Here is a 27,855-nt window from a genome sequence, read left to right as displayed (position 1 = left end):
TTGAACTGGCGATTCTATTATACAAATTCAAATCAAAATCATGTGATTCATGAATTAATAAACTGTTCATATAATACGTCATTTTCTTTTTCCTGTGTTCGATGTTAATATCGATCGATGAATCGATTACAATTCAAGCCTAAAGGTATGGCCAAAAAAAAAAATAAAAACAATTTTCTCATGATCATTATAAACAATAATAATAATAATAATTTTTTTCTGGTTTTTCAGAATTTTTTTTCCCAAAATTATAATAATTTTCCAGGTCCATTGTGTGTGATGAATATTTTAATTGACCATTGCTATTGTTATTTGTGAAAAGAGAAACAAAAAACAATATTTTTTCAGCAATAAATGTCCACATTTGAAAAAATAGAAATAGAAGAAGAGAATGCTAAAACTGCACTGTAGAAGAAAAAAAATGATTGTCGACCTTGTTATAAAGAAAAAAAGACGAAGCAAAGAAAAAAAATTGAGCTAAAATCAAATGAACTTGAATGATGAAGATTTTTTTTTCGTTTGACTTCATTCTTTCAATGAGATAGTCTCAAATGTGAATGGTCGAAAAGAGAACGTGAAATGAAATTTAGAAAAAAAAAGAAAGACTGGCTATTCTTTCAAAAAAAAAAAAAAAATGATTGGCCTCTTTTAGTCGCTTCGATGGCCACCACCACCACCACCACCACCACCACCACTATCATCATCATCATCAAAACAAAGACATTGGAGAATGTAACCAATGTCTGAAACGAGAAAAAAAAATTACTCCAATCATCTTAGACTATCTCAGGTAAATATTTCTTTCTTTTTTTTCTCATTTTACAGTCGTCCAACAACTTTGATTGACTCTTAAACTTGCTATAGTATAGTATTTTTGCTGTTGTTGATCATCAAAGATTTCTTTCTCTCTCTCTCGTCTAATGTCTCTCTTTGCTTTACTTTTATCGATCAATGACTTGTAGAACCGAAATTATTTGTGGCTGTACATTTTATTTAGATAGAATGGTCCACAAAGTAGCTCATCGTTTGAAAAAAAAACAACTATGGGCAAAACCCGAATAAACCGAACATTCGATGATGATGATGGTGGTGGTCGAATACCTTTCTCTATAATAATAACAATGTAATGGCCACTCAATGAATCGAACAACACCAACAACAACAAGCCTCAAGCAGCATCATTCTCGAAATAGTTTGATTTGAACATTGAAACAAAAAAACAAAAATTTTCGCTTTCGTCCGTGTATGTGCGTGTGTGTGTGTATACATGATACCCGGATCTCAATTTTTTTTCGGGCCGAAAATAAACCAAAAACAATCTTCATTGACAAATGTTTTCAATCAAAAATGTGAATGATTAAATTCTATGGCCTGTCATCTATGATTTATTAATTTAAATTCATCATTTGAAAATTTCATCAACATTTGATTAACATAATTTAACACAAAACAACAAAACAACAACAACAACAACAACAAAATAATTATTCATGTATTCATCATCTGTTGTACTTATGGAACGTTGTGGCCATCATAATGCTGATGATCATGATCATGATCATGATGATGAAATGATCATTATACAGAAAACAACAAAGATGAAAATGAAACGAAAATTATCAAATAAATTCATTAAATGGTCAAATAAGACCAACAACACCATCAACACCACCGACGCCACCACATTATTATCAAAAAGTTATTTTCAATCATCATTAACAACAATAACAAGGTTTGATTATATTACTACCAGAATCATCAGTATCATCATCTGTATTATAATCGCATGTTTATCATCATTACCATTGATTGTTTCAGGTAAATATAAAAATCCATTCTTGGTGTCAATGATCGAAATGAATAGAGGGGAAAACAGACATATGAAAAAAAAAAACATTTGCCATTTGATTTTATTTTGTATTGCCCGAAGCGAATGTGAAATTTTTTTGTTTTGTTGCAATCGATCGTAATATGTCAAAATGTCGAAATGTTAACCCTAGTTTGAAATCTGAGAATTTTTTTTTCTTTTGCAAATGTTTTCAATTGGTTTTTCATTTTTTTTTCTTGAATACACTACATATATATAGCATTCAATAGTCCACCAGTATTTGATTTTAAACGAGAAATATTCGTGTCCGAAAATACACCTGTCGGTATGTATGATTGATTGATTTATTATATAAATATGAATCCTTCTAATCTCTATTTTTATCGCCAACATAGGTCAAATGGTAACGATGGTACGTACGATCGATAAGGAAAAAGATATAATCACCTATGGTATTGATCCGGCACATTGGAATGATGGATCAAAATATTTTCGTATCGATGAAAAAACTGGACAGATTTTTGTACGGGAATCATTAGCTGGTCAGGTAAGAAAAATCTTTTTTTTTTTTTTTTGATTATCGATTATATCGATATGTTTGCTTGCATGAGTGTGTGTGTGTGTGTGTGAAATCGGTTCGATATTATCAGATTAATTTTTTTCCCATTATCCAATTGGTTTTTTTTTCATTAAGATTTACGTTATGTTCACTATCTGTTTCGTCGTTTATATAACAACTTGAACTTGATATTTACAATCTGTTACAGATCAAAGATTTTCTGTTTTTCTAACCATTCTAATTTTTTGTTGTTGTTGTTGGAAATTTCCTTATCATCGAATTGACGATAAATTTAAGCCAAGTCCATTTCATCCTTGTTCTACCAATTTATTCAGATATCATAATATGCCGATGGTGGTTGATAGCTTAACCACCATGATCGTCATATTATAACTAGGTTTCCAGAACTTGTGACAAAAATAACTTTTTTTTTCTTCTGGGAAAATCATCCTGTAAATTTTGATGATTGGTAATAGCAAAGACAAACAGACGACTGCTTTTTTTTCATACTTAGTTAGAGGTCTTGAATTTGAAAAAAAAACGTTAAATGAATAGAAAAAAAACAAGTTGAGAGAGACCTACTTAATTTTTTTTTTTCATCACCAACCAGATTGGCAAATATGTCTCCCATTATATCCCGAATCTTTATTTTTTTTTCTCTCTTGAATAATGATGATCATTAATATAGCTTTCTCTTCAAACTCTTTTTTCTGTTGTATGTATTTATATGATCATCTTCTTGATGATATGGCCATCGAATCAAATGACGATATATATGTGTGTGTGTAATTGCAAACTAAAAATAGAATTTCGATTTCAATTCAAATATACATAAAATGAATTGAGGCCATATAATAGATAAGCTATATAGATGGGTTGCCAATCTAGCTTTAATCAAAATCAAATCGTGATTCAATTGCGGTTGATGTTTGGTCATCATCATCATTGACGCATCTGGTATATACCGAAAAATTGATCAAAAGAAAAAAAAACAAGAAAAGGTGTAACCTAATTTATTTTCATATATAACAAACATAGGTAATCATAATAATAATAATCATACCTGATTGCGATAAAAGAGGCGAAGGGTGGTAGCGATGATGGTGTAAATAATAATCAATGATGATGATGATAAGGGTTAAACAACAACAACAACAACAACAAGTCTGGAAAAAAGCTTTTATAGAATATCACCTCTTTTTTTTTATCAAAATGGATTTTTTGTTTTTTTTCTCGCTTCCTTGTCGAATCATCGTGATTTGACCTGAATTTTTTTTATCGTTGAACTTATTTTTCCGTTCTTTTTTCGAATGACTCCCTTTCTCAGTTAGAGAGTCAATCACAAATAATAAATAATGCTAATGTCTCCAACCTCAATATTATTAGCTATTGTGTTTTGTTCTAATTTTTAATTTTTTTTTAACCATTTGAATCAGGGTGGAAATTTTCTCAACATGTACATCAAAGCCAATGATGGCCATCAGACTGTAAGTTGTTTTTTTTTCTTGAGAAAAAAATTCATTTGAATTTTTTTTTTTGTTTTTTTTTTGTTTTTGATAGGCCAAAATTGAAGCTGTAATCAGTGTATCTAAAGCCACTGACAAAGGTCAAATTGTTCATTTTCCCGATATTCATTTGCCACCATCACAGATTTTCAATACAAATAATATTCTTATGAACAAAACTGAAACAAGACCTTATCATCCACCCACACCTAAAGATGTTCCATTGGAAACGTTGAGACCACAACGAAAACAAAGGCCACCAATAACCAAATTGAATACATTCAATAATCGAGCAAAAAATGAAACTAAAAATCAACAATCAATAACTGTTAAACCAGATGTAGTAGATCATCGTGATGATCATTATGAACAGATGCCTACGGAAGATAAGCCACATAGACATTCTTCATTACTTACCGATATTCTGTGGCCAATAGGACCATACATTCTTGTCAGTATATTCGTACCGACCTTATGTCTAATATTCTGGTGTTGGATACATAAACGTAGTATGCCCAGTCGTAATGCAATAAAAACATTTTCACATAAAATTATCAACAATAATAAATCCGAAAGTATCGAAACAACTACCAGTTCTTTTACCGGCGATTTCGATGTTTCATTATTCAAAAATAGTGGACGTCAATTCCATGAAACAAGTGCCGATAGCGGTATGGGTATTTCTAGAATTTCAAATCAATGGGAATTTCCTAGACATCATCTACGATTCATGCACATTCTTGGTCAAGGTTGTTTTGGTCAAGTTTGGAAATGTGAAGCATTCAATGGTAATCAAACTGCAGCAACACAAACACAAATTGTAGCCGTAAAAACATTGAAAGAAAATGCTGGTGAAAAAGAAAAACGTGATCTACTTGATGAATTGCAAGTGATGAAAATACTTGATCCACATCCAAATGTTGTCACATTGATTGCTTGTTGTACGGAACGTGATCCAGTCTATTTGATAATGGAATATGTACCATATGGTAAATTGCAAAAATATTTGGCCGATAGTCGTGAAGATATTGCCTATGGTAGTAAACAACCACATGAAAAACTTGAATCACATGATCTGATTTCATTTGCATATCAGATTGCCAAAGGAATGGAATATCTATCTTCCAAAGGCGTAAGTTTTGAATTGATCAAGTCCATACGGATTGTCATTTTTTTCATCCATAATTTTCATTCATATAGATTATACATCGTGATCTCGCCGCACGAAACATTCTTGTTGGTCATAATAAAATATGTAAAATTGCCGATTTCGGTCTAGCCAAATATAATCAGGAAATCTATGAACGTAAATCTGAGGTAAGTCATTAACAGAAATGATTTCTAAATGATGTTGACCTACATTCATTTCTGTCTCTTTATATGATAGGGTCGTTTACCAATTCGATGGATGGCAATCGAATCATTGAAAGATTTCATTTTTACAACCAAAAGTGATGTATGGAGTTTTGGTATTCTAATGTGGGAAATTGTAACATTAGGATGTACACCATATCCTGGTTGGACTGCATCCGAAGTAATTAAAAAAGTTAGTGAAGGTTATCGATTGGAAAAACCTGAACATTGTAAACGTGAAATGTATAATATAATGTACTATTGTTGGGATCGTAATCCACATCATCGACCATCATTCAGTGAATTAGTATGTCTATTAGATAATCTATTCGGTAGTGATGATGAATATGTTGAATTGGATAGATTTCCTGATCATTGTTATTATAATCTATTGAAACCACCGGGTTGTAATAATGGAAATTCTGGTGAAAAATTGTGATCACACACACACATACACACATTCCTTGTTGATTAATGAACACATTCATAAATGGCATGGTTATATATACTTAATATAGTTCCCGATTTTTATTTTATTTTTTTTTCTGTTTTCTTTTTTTTATAAATTGTTGTAAATATATTTTTAAATAATCAAATCAAATCATGCATTTTTATTTATTAATTTTCATAAGAAAAAAAAAATTTGATCAATCAAATTAAAACATTATTTTTTTTTTTTTTGATGAAAAAAGTGCTCATTTTTTCTTCGATGTAAGACCAGCACCAGCATTGAACTTAAACAGAATGATATCACCATCTTCAACAACATAATTACGGCCTTGTTGTCGATATTTTCCAGCAGCTTTCACTGCAGATTCACTACCATGCTCTTTGAAATCATCGAATTTCATCACTTCAGCCATAATGAAACCTTTTTCAAAATCAGTATGTATACGGCCAGCTGCTTGTGGTGCTTTTGTTCCTTTTTGTATAGTCCATGCTTTCACTTCATCTTTACCGGCAGTAAAAAAATAAATCAATTGCAATGCCTTATAACCGGTGACGATAATTTTGTTCAATGCACTAAATAATTAATTTTCAAATATCAGAATTAGATTAAACTTATTAGGAATGGAAAACGATGGCGGCTTACCTTTGACATTTATTCAATTCACAAAATGATTTTCGTTCATCTTCACTTAGTTCCAACAATTTATTTTCAAACAGGCCACTAAATGGTATCAATACTGCATGTGAATCATGTTCATCGATCCATTCTTTAATCTTAATAAGCCATTTATTCTTTTTACGTATGTAATCTTTTTCCGATAAATTGACCAAATAGATCATTGGTTTCGATGTTATGAATAGATATTTATTGAGAATTTCAATCTCATTCGCATTCCAATCACCAAAACGAATATGTCTTTTTTGATCGACCAAAAATTGTTTAATTTTCATTAAAATGTCCTATTGGTTTTTTTCGAAATTATTAATATTAATATAAATCTATATTATGATAATCTATTCATCTTACATATTCAGCTTTGTCTTTTTTATCACCACGTTCAACAAATCGACGAAGTTTTTCAATCACCGAATTCAATAGTTCTTCATCTTTGAGCCGTAATTCTTCATTAATGATTTCGATATCTCGTACTGGATTAACATCACCTTCTACATGGGTAACATCATCATCTTCGAATGCACGACAAAGATGAAATATGGCATCACAAGCTTTAATGTGTGATAGAAAAGCATTGCCTAGGCCTTGTCCTTCGCTAGCTCCTTTCACTAGGCCAGCAATGTCCACTACGTTTAAAAACGCTGGAACTTTACTGTGAATGAAATGGGAAATTAGAAATATTGACATTTATAAATTTTACATCATACCTGGCTGGTTTGTGATATTCACAAAGAAAATCGAATCGTTCATCCGGGACTGGAACTCGACGTAAAAGGAAAACAAAAAATAAAACAAGTAGAAATATATGATCGAAAATGAATCAAAAAAAGTGATACTTATTTTCATTTGGATCAATAGTACAGAAGGGGAAATTCTCAGCTGCCGCTTGACTTTTGGTGAGAACATTGAAGAATGTTGATTTACCAACATTTGGAACGCCAACAATGCCAACTTTAAGATTGGTTGCCATACGACCCAACAATAGAACCACATCATTTGAATCTTTTTGATCTTTTTTCGGTGGCATTTTTTTGGCTATTTTTTTAGTGTTTAAATTTGATAAAAAATTAAAATTTTTTTTTTTAAATTCGTCTGTATTCAACGATGATTTGATTTCGTGGCCAACATGTGATCGATTTATTATTGATACAATAGTAGTATCATCGTATACTTTCACGATACAAACTAACAATGATAAATGGAATATTTTACATTTTTGTCCACTATGTGGCAGCATATTATCATTGTGAATGATTCGAACAATCAAAGCTGATATATATTGGTGAATTTGAAAAAAAATGATCAATTCTATGGAATTCTACTGGAAAATGTACTTATTACCATTATGATGATCGTTTTTTTTGGTTTGTTTCATTGTTTTTTTCCATTTCATTTTCAATTTCACTAACTCATTCATTCATTTAGTCCATTTCATTGATTAGTTTTTCGTTTCCATGAAATGCTACGAAAAAAAAAAATTTTTTTTTTATGCTGTAAAATAAACGACAACAATCGTATTTTGGAACAAATTTTCGGCTGTTTGATCATTTTGAAAAAAAACGTTGCATTACCATTCGAGTTTTTGAATGAATGAATGAATTGTCATATTTGTGTTAGTTATCGTTCTCTATAATTATTCTCGGGTAAGTAGAAAAAAAAATTTTTATTTTCAAGCGATGATTGTGTGTGTGTGTGTGTGTATGTGCATGTGTGTCCTACGTGAATTGGCACGGTTCTTACCCGTAGTATGTAATTAAAACTTGTTGTTCACATTTTTTTATTTCGTTCCGTTCGGCAGCACCACCACCACCACCACCACCATCAACCATCAACCATCATCATCAATATACTACAAGTCTTTAATTTTGCGACATTCAAAAAAATGGCCCCTTTACTTAACTGGAGCTTGGAATATGGATAACTATGATGATGATGACGATGATGACGATAATGATGGTAATGTACCGAAAGATAAAAAGTCAACGTCAATGTTTAGCCACCAGAAATCCCTTTCAAACGAACTATTAAGTTTTTTTTTCTCCCATTCAAAAACAATGTGGAACCAAACACGATGGATAATGATCGAAACAAAAATGGAATGAATTTTGGGTTGACGTTCGAAAATAAAAAAAAAATTAAAAACAAGCTAATAATCATCAGTGAAGAATAAGACAAAGAAATAGAAACAATATGGCTACTTTTTTTCCACCCTAATCATTATCATCATCGTTGAGTGTTATTACTCTATTATGGCCATTTATATATTATAATACCGCCTTCGAAACTAATGAAACCAGAAACAGAAACAAAACAAAAAAATCTTCAACTAAATCGAACAAATGAAAACGTTAAAGATTTCCGTTTATTGAAAACAAAATCAATGGTCAGAATGAAAATGAAAAGTGAACAAGAAGAGAAAAAAAAAGTTAAATAGACAATATTCTGGTCAACAGAAATAATAGAAAAAAAAATGTGACATGACATTCAGAGCTCTATGGTTGCAATGCATTAATTATACCAGCCGTTTTTGTTGTTTTTGTTGTTGTTGTTGCCATCATGCCAACCAGAATATTGAACATGAATGAATCGACAATAATAGTAATGACGACATTGTTATTGAATGGCTGATTATTTTTGTTTGTTCATCATCATCATCATCATCACTGGTTCTTTTTCTTTTTTTTTTTTTTGGTTTGTATGTGTGTTCCTCTTGATGACCAGATTGATCATTTTGTCAAATCTGTCGTTTTTTTTCTTTTTTTTTTTTGGTTAATCGACAAATCAGACCGGATCGATTCAATTATTCTGCAAATGGTTCTATTAGTAGTCGTTGTCGTTGTTGTTGTTTGATTTCGAAAAGTTTTTTTTTGTTCGTTCATCATTGATGATTCTGAAAATTGAATAAAATTATCATCAATTTTCCTATATACTGACTGTGAATAGAATACATGAATGAATGAATCGAACAAAAAAAAACTCATAAAATCCAAAGAGAATGAATGCATTCACCAAATGTTGATTCAAATTCGTTTCGGTTGCAATATATTATTGACGCACTGTATAATGGCCATAAGAATCCAGACTTTTTTTTTGGCCATCCAACCAAAAACGATCTATTAACCACCACACCATCAACAAACAAGAAAAAATGGATGGCCAATCCGAATTTCTATCATTATTAATCGGCAATAAATCGGCAAATCAACATCCAAAATGGCCATAATGATGTTAATAATAATAATAATAATAATAATAATTCAAAATCATTGGAATGTCGAAGAATAAAAAAAAGGAATTTTGTTTTTTTTTTAGTGGCCATTTTGCATGCAATTCGCCATAGCTCATCATCATCATAGATGATCATTAAGAAGAATCAAGTGTCAAAACCGTATGATGAAATCCACATAAAATACAATAACCAAAAAAAAACTTTTGATGAACTTTTTGCGTGTCATAACCGCAAAGAATTTTTTTTTTGTTGGTGGTGGCCGGCCATTTTTTTCGGAATGAATTGAAACGTTCAAATATCAAAAATGATGATTGACCAGAAAAATGAAAAAAAACAACACATCCGATTTGTTCATTGAATACAAAAAAAAACCAAGTTGCTACTACCATCAGATTGGATTAGAAAGAAAGAAAGAAAAAACGATTTAAAATCAACACAATCATCATCATTGCAGTTAATCAAAACAAAGAAAAAAATGAATGAATGAAAATTCTATCAGAACATCAATAAATCCATTCAAAAAACAAAAATGGATTTGTTCAATTTTCGTGTTTCATTTGGTTCATCATCATGATTATCTTGGCAATTCTATTTTTTTTTTTATATACGACTAAAATCTGATCATTTGATTTCTGGTATTGTATAGTGGTAAGGACCGATTATTGTCTATGGAACCGCACACACAAACACAATTTACCTGTATATATTTATTTATGATGATGATGTTTATTTGTACATGGAACTTGCGTGACATAGGTTAATTGTAAAAATAGCCATATTGTTGATGATGATGATGATGTCATTTTGTCTATTTAGGTTTTTTTTTATATCTCTTGTTGATTTGTGATGTGATTTTCATCATCATTCATTTAATTGTGTGTGTGTGTTTGTTTGTTTGTGTGTTTGTTTGTTTGTGGTAAACATAAATATGTTTTTTTTTCTCCTTCCACACATCCATAATGTCTATTTACAAAGAAAAAAAAACCAAATCAAATCAAATAAACAAAATGACAAACAAAACGACCAACAAACAAACGATGAAAAACAATTGGTACACCACCATAAACACATTCGACCTAGAAACATTAAAATTGTTTCAAGGACAAAATTTCAACAACTGAAAGCCGACACACACACACACACACATACCTTGCGGCCAAATTGTTCCAAGTTGTTTAATTTACTCATTCGAATCGAATTTTGTTTTTGTTTTTTTTAAATTTTTTTTTCTGTCTGTTAGGTCGGTCGGTCGGTCGGTATGTCGAATTCAAAAAGTCAAATTCTGTTTTTGTTGTCCATAATAAGTCGATTATTAATGTCTTTTTTTTCGTTTACCTCTTTTTTTTCTGAATTGATTGAAAATCATTTCAGAAACATGTCAGTGTCAGTCAATGGATAGTAGTGGCGGCGGCGGCGGCGGCCGCTGCTCTGAGCGTCCACAATGAAACTGACAAGACCGAACTTTCGTTTTTCATTTTGATTTGTTTTTTTTTTACCATGAACAGAATAAATAAATCAACGCTTCAAACTTGTGAAAAGAAGGGTTATGTTTAATGATTATGATGATGATGATGATGATGATGAAGGTCAATTGTGGGGCCCAATTATTGATTTTTGTTGTTGAAAAAAGTGGAAAACTTGGTCCAATCAATTTTTTTTAAACATCATCATGTGGTCCACCACCACTATCACCACCGCCACCAACGGTCTGAATCAAAGTCATCAAAAAGCCGCGTTTGATTTTTGTTTTTTTTTTTTTGTTCATCTTCAGGTCGGTTTTTTTCCTCTATATAAATGAAATAAATCCCAAAATAATTGTCCTGCTTATAACAACAACAACAACAACGAACACAACAAGAACCCCATTGATCGGGTTAATTAGTCGATTTCATTCGTTTTTCGTTTGTTTGAAAAAAAACACGTACCAAAATATGATAATGAAACGAAAAACAAAACAAAAAAATAATTATTTCAAACCCAAGTAAGAGAAAAAAATATCTGAAATCATTTTTCACATGAAATTCAAAACGAAAAAAAAAATTTTGACTTTTGAAAAATTTTCAAAAAGAAACAACAAAAATCTGATTCGTTTTTTTCCCCGTGTTTACATCTCTCTGAACCAAACAAACAAACAAACTTGTGGTTCACACAAGAATTCAAGAAAAAAAAGGCTCGGCTTATAAATCAATCGAATTTTGAAAAATTATTCTACCCATATTGGTTATTAAATTGATGGTGGTATTAGCATCATTAGTAGTGGTAGTAGTAGTAATAGTCATCATAATTCATAAATCACTTTTATTCATCATAATCATCATCAATTTACTTATAAAAAAAAAATCGAATCTTTAATAATCTTTAAATGCTTAAGGCGATTTGCGGTTTTGTTTTGTTTTGTTTTTGTTTTTGTTTTTGTACCACAACACAGGGCAATGTACAAATGATGATGATGATGATGATGATAATTTTGAAAATCATCTTATATTCACTGTCTTTATGTGTATGGTGTGTGTGTGTGAATTATCATATCAATTGGTCAGCTTCAAAGTTTCAAAAAAAAAAAATTATCCGAAGCTACAATTATCGACATTAAGGATGGTTTGAAAATTTTTTTCTTCTCTCCCTGTGTGTGTGTGGATATTTGATATTAGATAACATTTTTTTCATTCATGTTCTGTTCATATAATGTGAATTCAGATGTTTTCTGTTGATCAATTAGGCCAATTATCGGTTTAAAAAAAACAAACTGCAAAAAAAAGATGAGCTAATCTTTCGAATTCTAAACATTGCAAATATATAGTCGATTGAATTTTTTTTTTATTTTCAAAATGAAATGAAATGAAATGAAAAAAAAAATTTCAAATCAAAATTCCAAATAACAACAGCAATAGTAACAATAATCAGAAGATATCATCATCAATTATCTGGATAAATGTGTGTGTGTGTGTGTATGTTTTCCAATTCTCTGAATTTTTTTTTTTTGTTTCACATTTCCATTTTTCTCTTATTTGCAGGTTTGGTTTTTTCCATCACTGTGTATGTGTGTGTGTGTGTGATACTTGGAAGCGTCATTTTATCATGATGATGATGATGATGATTATCATTTTTGGGGGCCATTATCATTCATTATCTATTTGATATTTGTTATGCATGGTTTTCATGTGTGGTGGGCGACTATCCCATATGGATGATCATGATGATAATGGGCTGAATCAATTTAAAAAAAAATTTTTTTTTCTCCTTCACGCCTTTGAATATTTGTTACTTGGTTCTCTTTCTTCTTCTTCATTTTGAATCGATCTATTGATCGAATGAAATGACAAATGAATGTGTTGATGTATTGAATTGATACATAGATCTAGCGGATGTATTTCGAATTGGATTTTTTCCCTGATTTGAAATGGCAAAAAAAAATCGAAAATGGAAAATTATTGTTAACACACACACACAAACACACATTGGTGAATACAGAATATGAATGAATACTGCCTGTCATCATCATCACACACACGTCATCAGGTCGTGTGTCCAATTGGTGGATTTTTATGGATGATAACAATAATCATTTTCTGTTGTTTTGACATAGCCAGAAAAGTCATTACCAGAAAAATCAAAAAAAAAAAAATTTTTTCGTTTCGTTTCATTTTTTGGTTTTGTTTGAGATGTGATTGTTGCCTGTCATCATCATCATCATCATCATCATTGAATCATTATTGTTGTTGTTGTTGTTGTTGTTGTTTTATTCGTTCAAATTCAATTTGTTTGATGAAACAAAACGAACAAAATAATTCAATATATATTGGCTATGGCACACGACCCTTATTTTATTTGTTTTTTCTTTTTTTTTTTGACTGACAAATTATTTCTTGTCATCATTCGATAACAACAAATCGAACGTTGTGTTTGTGGTTGTTCAATCATCATTATTTGATAATTGTTAATTGATTGTAAAACAACATCAACATCATACATAGAAAATCAATTGCCTTGTCAATCGATTGTTCATTCAATTTGATAAGAATCATGTAGAATTTGAATTTTTTTTTTACTTTTTGAAAAAAAATTGACCAATAAAAATCACAATCGATGATGTTTTTTTTCAAAGAAAAAAAAACTTTTCAATCATCAGACAATTCATCAAACACACACACACACACTGTCTACATTGTCGAGGTGATAATTGTGGCCAATGAAAATGGCCAGACGAAAAGTAAAAAAAAAAAAAAAAAGAAAATTTCCATTGACCATTCATCTGATCATTCATTCAATCAGAAAAGAGTTATTACTATTATTAATAATGGTGGTGATGGTGGTGGTTGTGGTGGTGGTGTTAAAAAAATTATTAGTTTTTTTTAATAATAATTATAAATCATCGTAAATCATAAATCGATAACAATAATAATGATGGTGTGTTTATTACCTAATTAAAATTCGACCATTCATTTATTCATTCATTCATTTGAAACAATCAATTTATCTATTTATTTTCATTAAAATCACACACACACACACACTCACACCATTACTACTTATACAATCATATGGACCATATAATTATACTGGAACCGTGTGTGTGTGTTTTTTTTTACTTTCTTGAAGAAGAACAACAACGAAAAAAAAATTCATAACATTTTAAAAAGCGAAAAAAAAATTCATTTCCAATTCATAAGAAAATCTCAGGTGCCAAGCTATTTTTTTTTTCGTTTTGTTTCGTTTGCCTAAATTCGTTTATTTACCTTAATACATCCGCTGTTTGTGTGTGTGTGTGTGTGTAGAAATAGTTCTGTTCAAACAATTCAACAACAGAAAATGAAATAAAATCATCGACAACAAACAAATAAACAAACAGCATCAATGGGGTAAAAGTCAATGATGATGGGGCGGAAATTAAAGAGAAGCCTAAATAATAACATGACATACACTCATACACACACACTCAAAGCTTTTTCAATTGACCAAGAATGAAAGAATGAAACGAAAAAAACACACGATGATGATGATGGATAAAAAGGCTACAATTAATCAGCCAAATTAGGCGTGTCGAAGTTTGTTTTATTTTTTTTTTTTTTTATTTTACTTCTGAGCCCGAAAATTGTCGATGATGAAGATTTTCTTTGAAAGTCTTGAGTTTTTTTTTTCTTTCTTTATTTATTTATTTTATCTTTATCTTTTGTTGTTGTTGTTGTCGTTGTTTTCCATTCGTTTTGTTGTTGTTGTTGTTGTTGTTGCGATGCCTTGTGATTCATGTTGTGTGTAAAGTAATAACCTCTATATTAAAAGTAGACAAAAAAAACGTTTCAATTGCCATGGCATTTTTTTTTTTGGTATTCTATAATCTTCGCCATAAGATTTGTGTGTGTGTGTGTGTATTGTTGTTGCTCGAGTTATTGTCATCATATTCGATTGTTTGGAGATGGAATAAAAAAACTTTTGCTGCTGCTGCTGAATACTCCTTCGTAATCACATCATTGATGATGATCTTATTTCATTTCAATAAAGATTTTCTTTCCACTATACACAATGGATCGAATTTCGAATTCAAGTTTCAAATTCCGGTGATAATAATTCCTGGATTGTCACGCAATTTTTTTTTGTATTTTTTTGTTGCTGTTGCACATGGAGTTTTTTTCCCCTACAAATCATATGACTCATTGGAACAAAAAAAAATCATCGTTATCATTAGCAAGAGGAAATTAATTAACTGCAAAAAAAATGGTTAAATTGAAAAAAAAAAATCGTGAATATTTGAATATTCCATTATAAAAGATGCTTTCAATATACAATTCTAGTTCATTTTTTTTTTCATTGGTTGCTCATTTGCATATCGCGTATGCAACAAAAAAAAATGGTTTCCATTCCATTGGAATGGATGAATACGGTCTGGTGATATGATTTAATGGTGAATTGAACCGTATATACGAACAATTGTTTGAGCCTGATGCTTTGGTGGTGGATAACGTCATAACCAGACGTTTTTTTTTGTTTTGTTTGATGCTGTTTTTGTTGTTGTTGTTGTTATTGCTGCTGATGGTGATCCATCCTAACACCCGACCGATGAATGCAGAAAGCAGAAAATGGTGAAGAAAAAAACGGACAAAATACGATGTATATTCGTCAAATGGTGCTGCTGTCGCTGCTGCTGCTATATATGGGAGAAAGAAAAAAAAAATTTTTCGCTTTCCATTGAAAATATTGATCCGAAAAAAAACCAACCTAGAACTATGTAAGAAGAATGAAGCAAAGAAATAATAAAAAAAAAACAAAACAAAACAAAACAAGTAGGCGGATACGGAACATGTCAATGGATTTTGATCATTTAAATCAAAACGAATCAATGCCCAGAGTGTAAAAGAATGGAGGTTTTCATACACACACACACACACAAATGCACATCGAAATACATTGATGTCTCGACAATTTCGAGTGTCCTAATTGAATCCTTTTTTTTACATTCTTTAATATATCATTCGTGAAAATATAATTTCCGAATGTCGATTTCGATGTCGATTTCGATGATGATGATGATGACGAATCATATCACACGCAATCGATTTTGATCATCATCAACCAATTAGAATGAATGGTGGTGGTGGTGGTGGGAAATTTTTTTTCCTGATTCTATCACCCACTCGCTTTTCATCCCCACTCCCAAACAATAGACAGAGAGAGAGAGAGGTCCACTCGAATTATTTTCATGGGCTACTAAAGTGCCATATATACTTTTAGCAATTCTGATGATGATCAAAATCAAGAATCAAACGAAAAAAATTTTTTTCTTTTTCATCATACGCATGCTCTATGAGAAGACGCCCAAAAAAAAAGTGAAATTCATTCTAATGAAATGATACACGCGCCCGCGCACGTGTAACACAAACAAACAAACAAAAAAATGGGGTTGTCCTCTGATGATGTCAGATGATGATGATGAATTGAAAGAAGAAAAAAAACTTTTTTTCCTTTTTCAACTTCCACACACACACACACATCAATCTGTGTGCGTGAAAGTGAATATTATGGAGAATAATAATAATAAATAATACACAGACACAGAAGAATTGCAGAACGAAACCAAAAAAAAAAAAAAAAAACAATCCAAAAAAATTTTTTTCCATCAAAGTGAAAAAAGAGGCAGAAAAACTAGCGTGTAAATAAACTAAAAGTAGGCCGTAACCGATCAAATAAAGGCGGAACCACATTTTGAAAACCTTTGGTGTGTTCAACATGTTCATGTTTGTGTGTGTGTGCAGAGCAATCTCACATTGCGTGCGTTTGTGTTTTGTGTGGGATTCAAGAAAAAAAAATTCTCATTCATTGATTGTAACTTGATTGAGAGTGACCATCATCGCCATCACCATCATCATCATCATTGACGACCAACATATATATAAAAAAAACTACATAGAGTGAAATAACGACCCCGTATCTTTATTGTGTGTAAGTGTGCGAGTGTGTGCACGTTTATATTTCCATTTTTGTGTCCATTTGTCATTGTATTCGATATTTTTATTATTATTTTTTTTTCTTTGAATGACAAGTCTTTTTGTCTTTATATTTGTGTTTTTTTTTGTCTATGGCTACTGTCATTGTTTTTTGTGTTTTTAATAAATTTTTGATTTGATTTTTTTTGTTTTGTTTGTTTTGTTTTGTTTTGATTGGACAAGATCTCATTTCAATATTTTTTGTTTGTTTTGTTTTGTTTTGTTTTGATCATCATCAGAAGAATCATCATCATCACATTTCAATTCATCAATGGGTTCCAGTTTTTTCTCGTTGTTTGTTTATTTGTTTGTATTCAAATATGACATAAATTCATTCATGACATCCGCATATTGAAAATTGATTTTTTTTTTGTTTGTTAAAATTGTTTTTCTGTGTGTGTGTGTGTGTGTGCGTATGTGTAGGCGTGCCATTGAATCATTTGAATACGAAAAAAAAAATCCAATCCGTTGGGCGTTTTATTCATTCATTCAATCATTAGTGTCAGTGTGATATTTTGTGTCAATCAAATAATTTGGGATCCAACAACAACAATAACAACAACAATAAGAAAAAAAAGATATCAAAATCGACAGCAACAACAACAACAACAACGACGACGACGACCTGTCGATCTGAAAATATAGCAAAAAAAAAAAATCCAGATCAAAATATGATGGCTAGTTCGATTGTACAGATGGTATGTTTGGTGTTTTTCACTGATTTATCTGAAATATTCAATTATATTATAAATATGATCCTGTCAATTATATATATGATGATGATGATGAATCCAAATGTGTCTGCCCAAACTTGTGTTTGATGTTCTAGATGTGTTAAAATTGACGCCAAAAAAAAAAATAAGAAAAAATTTAATTCTAGGCTTTGATGATGACCGAAAAGAAAGATACTCGTGAATGAATGAATGAATGAAAATATGGATCAAGTTTTTTTTTTGTTATTTCGATGGGCGCCCATTTCATTTCTTTTTTTGTTCACCATCATCATCATCATGATGATGATGATGATCGAAACATTCATTCATTTGTTAATGATGCAGCAAAAAAAAATTGGATCCACAGTGGTTCATTGCGGATGAAGATACATCATCATCATCATCATCATCATTATGATGTATGTATAAGGATGATGATCATCGATCAATCGATGATGATGATTATCAAATGAATGAAAAATCTGTATAAATAAAAACTGTTAAATAGTTAGAAAAACAAAACAAAACAAAACAAAAAAAAATCGTGATCCAAAAAAAAACAACAATCTGTTTTACACTCAGGTATTGTGTGTGTGTGTGTGTGTGTGTGATGTGTATACTTGACACATTTATAAATACATTTTAATAACAACAACAACAACCATAACAAAGTCTTGTTAGCAAATTTAAAAAAAAAAGATTAACAGCGGCAACGGCGGCGTCGGCAATGTTGTTGTTAATGCCTTAGCCTTGAAATGAGAAAAAAAATTTTCAATACAACTTTTTTATAACATCATCATTATCAATGAAAAATATCATCATCATCATCATCATCATCAGAAGTAATTAAATGGCTAACTTGTTCGCTCATAATTCTCAAATTACTTGCACAAAGATGCACAAAGAGAGTGAGACAGAAAACAGCATAAACACGATTCATGAAGATGGTGATAGTGATGGTGATGCTCACGATTCATATCGTGTTTATACCTACTGAATGTATGTATGAATGAATGATAATGGTTTTTAATTTGTATGAATTATTATGAATCATAAAGATGGATTTCATTAATAAAATTATTATGATCATCATCATCATCATCATCGTCATTAAATCATGATGAATAAATGTGAAATTTTGGGATTTTTTTTTCTATGTGAAAATGTTTTATTTTATTGGACCTTGTTGTTGTTGTTGTTGTTGTTGATTTTGGTTTTTTTTTGTTTTTTCATTCTTGAATTCGATGAAAACAACAACAACAACAACAAAAAATTGAAATTCGATATTCAACTACGAATCAATCACGATGATGTATTGATGATGATGATTATGATTGATTATCTTTGATTGATTCTGGTATATTGGAAAGAAGAAGAAAAACGAAATTCCAATGTTTCAAATATCAACAACAACTGATGAATTCCAAAAAAACAACAACAGAATTCTTGTGTTTCAAATTTCCAAATTAAAAGTTTTTATTTTTTTCCGTAATAATTTCTCTATATCGATATATATTGATCATCATCATCTATTAGACATGTAGTCGATGTAAGTTGTTTGTGTGTGTGTGTATGTGATTGGCGCTGTAATTTTATTGTCAAAAATAACAACAACAACCGAAGAAGAAGAACTACAAAGTATCATTTATAATGATGATGATGATGATGAACGCCAAAAATAAAATAAAAAAAAATTCGATTCTGAACTAAATGCATGCATGCATTGAACATTGAACATTTTTGTTTCGATTTCACACACATACTTAACACTGGACACTAACAACAACAACAACAACCAGGACTCTTAATTGGCCCTGAAGTGAAAAAAAATGAAAGAATCAATTAATTAAAAAGACCAACAAGCCTAACAATCAAGGCAACAACAACAACAACAACAACAAAAATTTATTTGACAGGTCGAAATAGAGAAAAAAAATCAAAACAACAAAGCAAAAAAAATATATAACAGGTCCGACTAAAGCAAAAAAAAACAACAAGAGGAGAAGAAGAAGAAAAAAATGAATCGAATCGATAAATCTACACATCAGTATATGCATAATGTATATAACTAACTGTTACATTCAGTTTTGAATGGTTGAATTTTTCAAAAAAATTTTTTTTTGTTTTGTTTTTTGTTTTAATTATACGTTTTGTTTGTTTCAATTTTTTTTAAAAATTGAAAAATGATGAACGCATGCATGATGCATGATGATGATGATGATGATGACATGCAATATTATCGAGAATCGAATCGAATCGAATCAGAGAAAAAAAAATGAACGATTCACACTGAACACACACACACATTGATATTGACAGGACAATTGATTTGTTCTCTCTGTGTGTGTATGTGATATCATTTCAATAATAATAATAAATATTCGACAAACGAATAATTTTTGATTTGATGTTTGTTTCGAGATCAACATCAGATCATATCGATATTGATGTGTTTTTTTTTTGTTTTGTTTGATGCGAAAATTGATTTTCATGATAATTTTAGATGGTTTGTTTTTTTGGTTTTGCTTTGCTTTGATTAGAAAATTACATCATTGGTCATCATATAATAATCATGAACATATAATCCATGTATATACATATTCTTTGTTCATTTGTTCATTTTGTAAATTCTGGTTGACTTTTTGTAGTCGCCGTAATCATCGTCATCATCATCAGAATCCAGAAAATGTCACTGACAGCAATCGTGGTTTTGTGAATAAAAAATAAAAAACAATGAACAAAAACGGGTATAATGCAAACTGTGAATTATTCTCAATTCTCTCCGTGTGTGTGTGTGTGTGTGTGTGGCTGAAATGGATGGATGGCAAGCAGCAAATTTTTTTTTTCTCCTAGTGTCGATGTGATTGATTACAACACACAAAAAGCGGATAATTTTCATTTTCATTGTATTATTAATATATATATGTTTTTAAACGGCTTGTCATTTGCCGTATATGATTAGAATTTGGAAAATTTTTCATTTTGTTCATATAAAATTCTATTCTGCAAAAAAAACAAAAAAAAATTCTAAAATGAAATGTGAGATTTCACTATTATCATTATCATTGTTGTTGGTGATCCAGAAAATTATCGTTTAAAATTTTTTTTTGTTTTGTTTTGTTTTGTTCTACATTGATCCCAATCTGATATCTCCGTGTGCGTGTGTGTGTGTGTGTGAATGATCTTTGATCATTAGTTTTCGTATGTCGATTATTTGTTGTTGTTGTTGTTGTTCGATGTGTTGTATATCAAAATGGTGTATTTGAATTAATTAATGTAATCCAAACCATGGTATGGCCATAAGGCAGATGGTCCGAACGATACACGAACCAAATACACACACACACACACACACACATGCATAGATTCCTCCTTCCAATAACACCTTGTTCGTGATCGAGAATTTTTTTTTTTTCATTTTTGTTGTTGTTAGTTATCGATAAAAAAAGCCGTAAAGCTCAAATTTCTTGTTGCTGCTGCTGCTGCTATTTTTGACTTTTGATCTTATTTTTTCTCCCTCTTTCGTTAATCTTTCGTTTCGTTTCGTTTTTTTGTTTTCCTGTTGTTGTTTTTGAGCTAATTTTCTTTTTTTTTCTTTTTTTTTTGGTTCTTTGATCATAAATCAAACAAAATTTCTTTTCATTTTTTTTTTCTTTCTTTCTTTCATTAAATGTGTGTGTGTGGACGACGACGACGATGATGACGATGATGATCATCTGGACGGATTCTTGTTATAAGAAAAGTTTAAACTCACTCGTACATACACACACACAAAATAACGACTTTTTTTGTAGAGAAAATTTTTTTAAAAAAAAGACGTGCTTCTTTTCATAGGTAAAGATCTGTAGATGATGATCCTAATGCATAATGCATTAGGATAAACCAATTTTTGAAGGGGGTATCCGTATGTATGTGTGTGTGTGGCTTAAATTAATAATTTTTTTCGATATCGATTTTATTTGAATGATGTTCAAATGATCAAAAATCGTGTGGCCATCATATTCACAACAATAATAATGATCATCATCATCATCATCAATTCCAAATTGGTGAGATAATTACTGTACACATGCGTAATGAATGTGGATTTGGAATATCAAAGATAATATAAAAAAAAGGTCAAATATATGACTTCCAAATGATGATGATGATGATGATGATAATGGTTGAAGAATTTTTTTTTTGTTTTTTTTTCTAGAAAAAAATTTTTCTTTCAAACAAAAAAAAACAACAACAACAACAAGAGATAATTACTGTCAGAAGCGATTCGATAATTACTTTCGATACTGCTTTTTTCGTTCATCGATTCGATTCCAATGATTTATTATACTCGACCATTCTTTTTATTTTTGCTATGCATGAATGTGTGTGTGTGTGACGTTTTTTTTTTGGTGATTCTTTTCGTTTCTATTTTGAAAAAATTATTTAGCAAATGTGTAATATTCACATATATAATCTATATAAAAAAAAATGAGAAAAATCAATAAATGAATCGATTCTTATGCAAATCGATTCATTTGTTGTTGTTGTTGTTGTTTCGGTGGTGGTCATGGTGTCATTGTTCTTTGCGAAATATTTCGAAAAAAAACGGTTCAAGAAAAAAAAATTTTTTTTCTGCTGTTTTGTTTTGTTTTTTTTTTGTTTCAATTTTGACAGATTCAAATTCGTTATATTCACACAATTCTTCACACAATACTGATGTTTCGTTTTTTTTTCATTTTTGTAATTTAGTTTCAATTGTTGTTGTTGTCGATTCGAGCTTATCGAAAGCTCGTAAATATTGTCACAACCTCTGTGTGTATTTTTTTGGTTGGCCATCAATGTGATAATTAAGCCACACACACACACACACACACACACAAACAAAAAAACAATAGAAACATTCCTAGTACTGGATAAACCGAACGAAGAGAGTGAAATTTATTATTTTTATTTTTTTTTTCGCTGTCCAAATAATGTTTCCAAATCATCAAGTCAAAATGAAAAAAAAAACAGTCATGCATCATCGATTGTGTCGATTGACCAACCATTGAAAATTGGTGGAAATCAAATTCTACCTTCCTGAGAATCTTTATTCTCTATCTCTCTGTAAAAAATTCCTGTTTATATCAGCAACATATATTTGTCATACACACAAAAACACATAGAATGAGATTACTATTAACCATCATTATTGATGATGATGCATTACTGTGTGTTGTGTGTGTATTGTTAACCCGATTGATGACCACAGTATCATCGATCCCTATTGATTGAAATTCATTTTTTTTTTTTTTTGGTTTCGTTTTGCTGTTGTTGTTGTTATTTTGTTTGATTTTCATTATTATTTTTTAATTTGAATATTCATTCAGTGTGTGATCGATTGCAGCCAAAAAAAAAAACAAAAAAAAAAATCATGGTTAACATAGACAACAACCTACCGGCTGGTTACTCCACCCGAAAATCTCAACAACAACGATGATGATGATCTTGATCTGTGTGTATAAAAGCGAGACAAACAAGATGAAGAAAAAAAAACTTGATCTGATTTGAGGTGTGGCCCTCATCTGATCATCATCATCATCATCATTTTGATTCTGATTAAATCAATAATAATTTTCTAGTTTTTGATCAATAATATATACCCTACTTGAGAGAGTGAGTGAGTGTTTTTCTTTTCTTTTTTTTTGATATTGATGCAGGCATTTTTTTTGTAAATCATTTACGTTATGATGATGATGATGATGGCAATGAACGAATTTTTTTTTTGCCATTTTGATTCGATAATTAGATATAATGACATCTATGAATTGAATTGAATCATTGATGATGATGATGATGATGATGATGACGAAACGCAACAGGATCGGTTTTATATCCAATAGAGATGATGATGATGATGATGATAATAATCACGAAAATTCATCAATCAATTCGAATGAATATCATGTTTACAACAAGACCATCACACACACACACACACACATTGATAACATGGCAGATGGATTCATGAATGAACCTGGCCGATCAGTGATCGAGGTTTGAAATCCAGGTATCAGATGACAGTATTGAAACTTGTTTTTTTTCGCTGAGCTGATCCAATTGGATTGCTGAATTTTTTTTCTATTTACTCCTGATTCACTTTTGACACGTTTGGTCATTATTAATTTTTTGTTTTTTTTTTGTTTTTCATTTTATCTAGGAACCAGCTACAGCACGTTTAGCTGGTGGTGGCGGTGTTGTTGGTGGTGCTGGTGGTGGTACAACAAATCCATTAGCAATGTTAACAGCACAATGCAATAAATTAGCATCGAAAACACCACCACCATTGGCCGATGCAGCCGTTGGTAAAAGTTTTCATCCATGGAAAAAAGCTACATCATCATCATCATCATCGAATTCATCATCAACGACAAACACATTGACAAATACAATCGGAAATAATAATAACAATAATAATACATCAATTTCACCACCAATTAATCATCATACACCATCACCAAATTCTGCAGCACCACCAAATGCTGGTTTACCTCAACAACGAGCCTCATCATCATCGAATGCCGGTTCACCACCGACATCGATTGGTCAAACAATGTATAATACAAATACAAATAATAATAATCGATCACCATTAAATTCAACGCCCAATTCCAATAATAGTAATAATTCAGCTATCGGTTATAGTACTGCTGATAGTATATTTAGTGTTTATCCACCGGCACCACCACCACCTCATTCTTCTGTTACTACTTCCTGTATGTTAGATGGTAGTGGTAATGTAGGTACAACAGGACAATCATCGAGCTTTTTTAGTAAAATGCATTCACATCATCATCCGGGTGATCATCATCATACACACACCCCACATCATACAAATCATACAGCCGCTAGTAATCATTTGAGCACCAGTCATATGTATTCACGAATGGCTACAAATCCATATGCTGTTGATAGTTGGCCATTTGGAATGAATACTTCTGGTCATCATCATGGTGCTTGTATCAAAAATGATCCAGTCACACAATCGTCATTGAATCATCATGCAGCAGCCGCCCATCATCATCATCATCATCATTCATCAAGTTGGTGGGAAATGCCCACAGCTACCGGTAGTAGTTGGCTTGATATGGCACCTACATCGGCTACAGCCAGTACTGGTCTTCATACTGGACTACAAGCTAATGCTTATGGTTCACCTGCTACTGATTATGGTCTTGGATCATCATTAGCCGCTGCTGCTGCAGTTGCAGCATCAGCACAATCGGCTGCCGCTGTGGCAACAGCCCATCCATTACTTTCTGCATCTGGTCAACATTTGTTGCAAGATACGTATAAATCAGTGTTGCCAACCAGTCACCAGAATCCAACGGCAACATCACCGTTTGGTTTATCTGCAACCACACAATCAACGACTGCAGCGATCACTGCCTCGATTCCACCGGCTGCTTCATCGGCCAATCAATCATCATCGACAACAACAACAACGACAACATCAACTCGATCACAACGTCGTTATACTGGGCGTGCTACCTGTGATTGTCCCAATTGTCAGGAAGCTGAACGTTTAGGACCAGCTGGTGCTCATTTACGTAAAAAGAACATCCATAGTTGTCATATACCAGGCTGTGGTAAAGTTTATGGAAAAACATCTCATCTAAAAGCACATCTAAGATGGCATACAGGTGAAAGGCCATTTGTTTGTAATTGGCTTTTCTGTGGAAAACGTTTTACACGTTCCGATGAATTACAACGTCATTTACGAACACATACTGGCGAAAAACGATTTGCATGTCCAGTTTGTAATAAACGTTTTATGCGTTCTGATCATCTTAGTAAACATGTTAAAACACATAATGGTAATGATGGAGGTGGTGGTAATGTTATTGGTAATGTTAAAAAAGAAAATGGAAATTGTAGCGATAATGAAAATAATAATCAACAAACAGCGCCCAATCATCATAATAATAATCATAATCATAATAATCATAATCATAATCATCTTCATCATCATCAGATGACAACATCACCCGGTATTTTACCATCAGAATTATCAATCAAATGGTGATCGAATATGTGTATCCACAATAGTCATTTGATTATTTATATATGAATTTATTGACCTTTGGAATTTTGCAACAAAAAAAAACGAAAAAACTTTGGCTTTCAATCAAGAATTGTAAACATCTACTCCAAGCTACATCAACATTCATTCATTGTTTTGTTCATTGTTTTTTTCACACCCACACCCACACACAAACACACACACCCACAATAGTTCCATTTCCACCCACAACACTTGAAGAATCAACAATGTATCATAAAAAAATAGTTGAAATAGGAATAGGTTTTTTTCTGGACAACCAAAAAAAAAAAAAAACAAAAAACTAAACGAACAACAATCGATGACATTTCATCATCATTATTATTATGTATTTGAATTTGTGAATTAGTGAATATTCTCATTGAATATTGAACATTTTCAATAATGGTTTTTTTTTCTTGTTTATTGTAAATAGCATTTGTTCATTAATCAATATATATCGATTGATTGATTGATTGATTCATTTTTTTTATTGCTACTTATCATCATCAATTTTTTTCTTTCTCTCTCTATCTCTTGATTCATTCCAAAATTAATTGATTTAAGAATGTAACCAGTACCACAACCACCCACCACCACCATCCCCTTACACAATCATGGAAACTTTTTTTTGATTCAATTCAATCATTTTTTTTTGCTTGTAATTTGAATTTAACGAAAAAAAAATGAATTTTAAATTAATTATTAAAATAATATAATAAAAAATTTATTTAAACAAATCAATAATTTTCATGGTGAATGTACTATTATTATCAGGTGTGGACAAGAACATCGATGAAGAAAAAAAATCGATCAATCATATAATATCTACAGGTGATGACACACAAAGGGCAAATTTTCTGTGTGTGTGTGTTTACGTTTCAAAGACAGAATTCGAATAATGTCATCATCAATCATCATCGAAATCATCGATACAATCGATTCGTGTTGTTGATATATATTTTGATTGTTTATTTATTTATTTTTCTTTTGAAAAAAAAAAATAAATATGTCACACACGAACACCAACAAGAACATTTGATTTATGTAACGTTTTTTTCCATAAATGAAATTATAATGGCCTGTATTTTAATCATAATCATCATCAATTATGGTGGTGGTGGTTTGAATAATTTTAATTTTAAAAATTTAAATTTAAAAGAAAACAAAAATTTAATTACACATCATCATTGTGTGTGTGTGTATGTATGTGGTGATTATTGTTTTAAATCGACCGATTCATTCGATATTTTTTTTTGTTTCGCCAATGATGACATGTTTGTTTTGTTTCAAAATCGGCATCCCGTAAATCTTCATTAATCAAAAAGAAAAAAAATGAATTTTTTTTTCTTCTTTTTTCATTTGATTTGATCAATTAAAATCAATTAATTAATAAGCATATCTTTAATCGTTCGACCGATAAAAACAATAAAAACAACGACGACGACAACAATTTGATATGCATGAAATACCGAATGTACTCGAAAAAAGGTAAATATTTCGACACTAGTAGCGACCTCTATCGTCAAATCGTGGAACTTTGATCCAATTCGAATTGTTATTAGCCAATTCAAAACAAACAACAATTAACAATCTTTGTTGTTGTTGTTGTTGTTTTTCATTGATTTCAATTGATTTGACCAAATATGATCATATACAACGAATGACCATGTAAATGTCAATGTGATTATCATCATCATCATCATCATTATCATGATTTGGAGACATTAAACATCATGTCTGGCCATCATTAAACATCATCAACGTCGTCATTTTTCTCCACCCACCCTCTCTGTTGAACAGAAAAGAAATTCACCAGCACACAAATTCAATCCATATATAAATATTGGCGTCATCTAGTCCAAGATAAAAATTCAGGTATGTAATAAAGATGTGTACAACGATATTTTAGACTAAAAGATTTTTTCTGAAAAGAAACAATTACGAACTTTTTTTTTTTTTTGATGGCGATTCGACTGATTGGCGCTCTCATATAATATAC

The 27,855-nt window shown here is 30.9% G+C and overlaps 3 protein-coding genes across 7 annotated transcripts; 2 read left to right on the top strand and 1 right to left on the bottom strand.

Annotated features, from left to right (window-relative positions):
* The first annotated feature begins 77 nt into the window (after positions 1-77).
* On the top strand, positions 78-5,936 carry LOC124496652 (tyrosine kinase receptor Cad96Ca-like). Its single transcript, XM_075733069.1, has 9 exons — positions 78-145; positions 232-790; positions 963-1,818; positions 2,088-2,153; positions 2,224-2,375; positions 3,824-3,874; positions 3,948-5,024; positions 5,093-5,209; positions 5,280-5,936. The coding sequence occupies exons 3-9, from the start codon at positions 1,491-1,493 to the stop codon at positions 5,682-5,684; spliced, it is 2,196 nt and encodes a 731-aa protein (XP_075589184.1). The 5' UTR covers positions 78-145; positions 232-790; positions 963-1,490; the 3' UTR covers positions 5,685-5,936.
* LOC124496682 (obg-like ATPase 1) lies at positions 5,910-7,500 on the bottom strand. The gene is made up of 5 exons (XM_047060240.2): positions 7,212-7,500; positions 7,079-7,139; positions 6,723-7,023; positions 6,339-6,655; positions 5,910-6,268 (listed from the first exon to the last, which is right to left on the bottom strand). The coding sequence occupies exons 1-5, from the start codon at positions 7,396-7,398 to the stop codon at positions 5,941-5,943; spliced, it is 1,194 nt and encodes a 397-aa protein (XP_046916196.2). The 5' UTR covers positions 7,399-7,500; the 3' UTR covers positions 5,910-5,940.
* A 421-nt stretch (positions 7,501-7,921) lies between these two features.
* Positions 7,922-26,550, top strand: LOC124496659 (transcription factor Sp8). Of its 5 annotated transcripts, XM_075733072.1 has the most exons (3): positions 16,933-17,034; positions 17,318-17,776; positions 23,973-26,550. In XM_075733072.1, the coding sequence occupies exons 2-3, from the start codon at positions 17,750-17,752 to the stop codon at positions 25,836-25,838; spliced, it is 1,893 nt and encodes a 630-aa protein (XP_075589187.1). In that variant the 5' UTR covers positions 16,933-17,034; positions 17,318-17,749; the 3' UTR covers positions 25,839-26,550. The 5 variants fall into 5 exon arrangements, with proteins under 5 accessions (XP_075589189.1, XP_046916161.2, XP_075589187.1 ...); XM_075733074.1 differs by lacking the exons at positions 16,933-17,034; positions 17,318-17,776 and adding an exon at positions 7,922-8,014; XM_047060205.2 differs by having other exon boundaries at positions 16,911-17,776.
* Positions 26,551-27,855: the final 1,305 nt, after the last annotated feature.

This window comes from Dermatophagoides farinae, chromosome 7 (assembly GCF_024713945.1).
Source record: "Dermatophagoides farinae isolate YC_2012a chromosome 7, ASM2471394v1, whole genome shotgun sequence".
NCBI lineage: Eukaryota > Metazoa > Arthropoda > Arachnida > Sarcoptiformes > Pyroglyphidae > Dermatophagoides > Dermatophagoides farinae.
The sequence above is the reverse complement of the archived record's forward strand: the minus strand, read 5'-3'. Positions and strand labels throughout refer to the sequence as shown.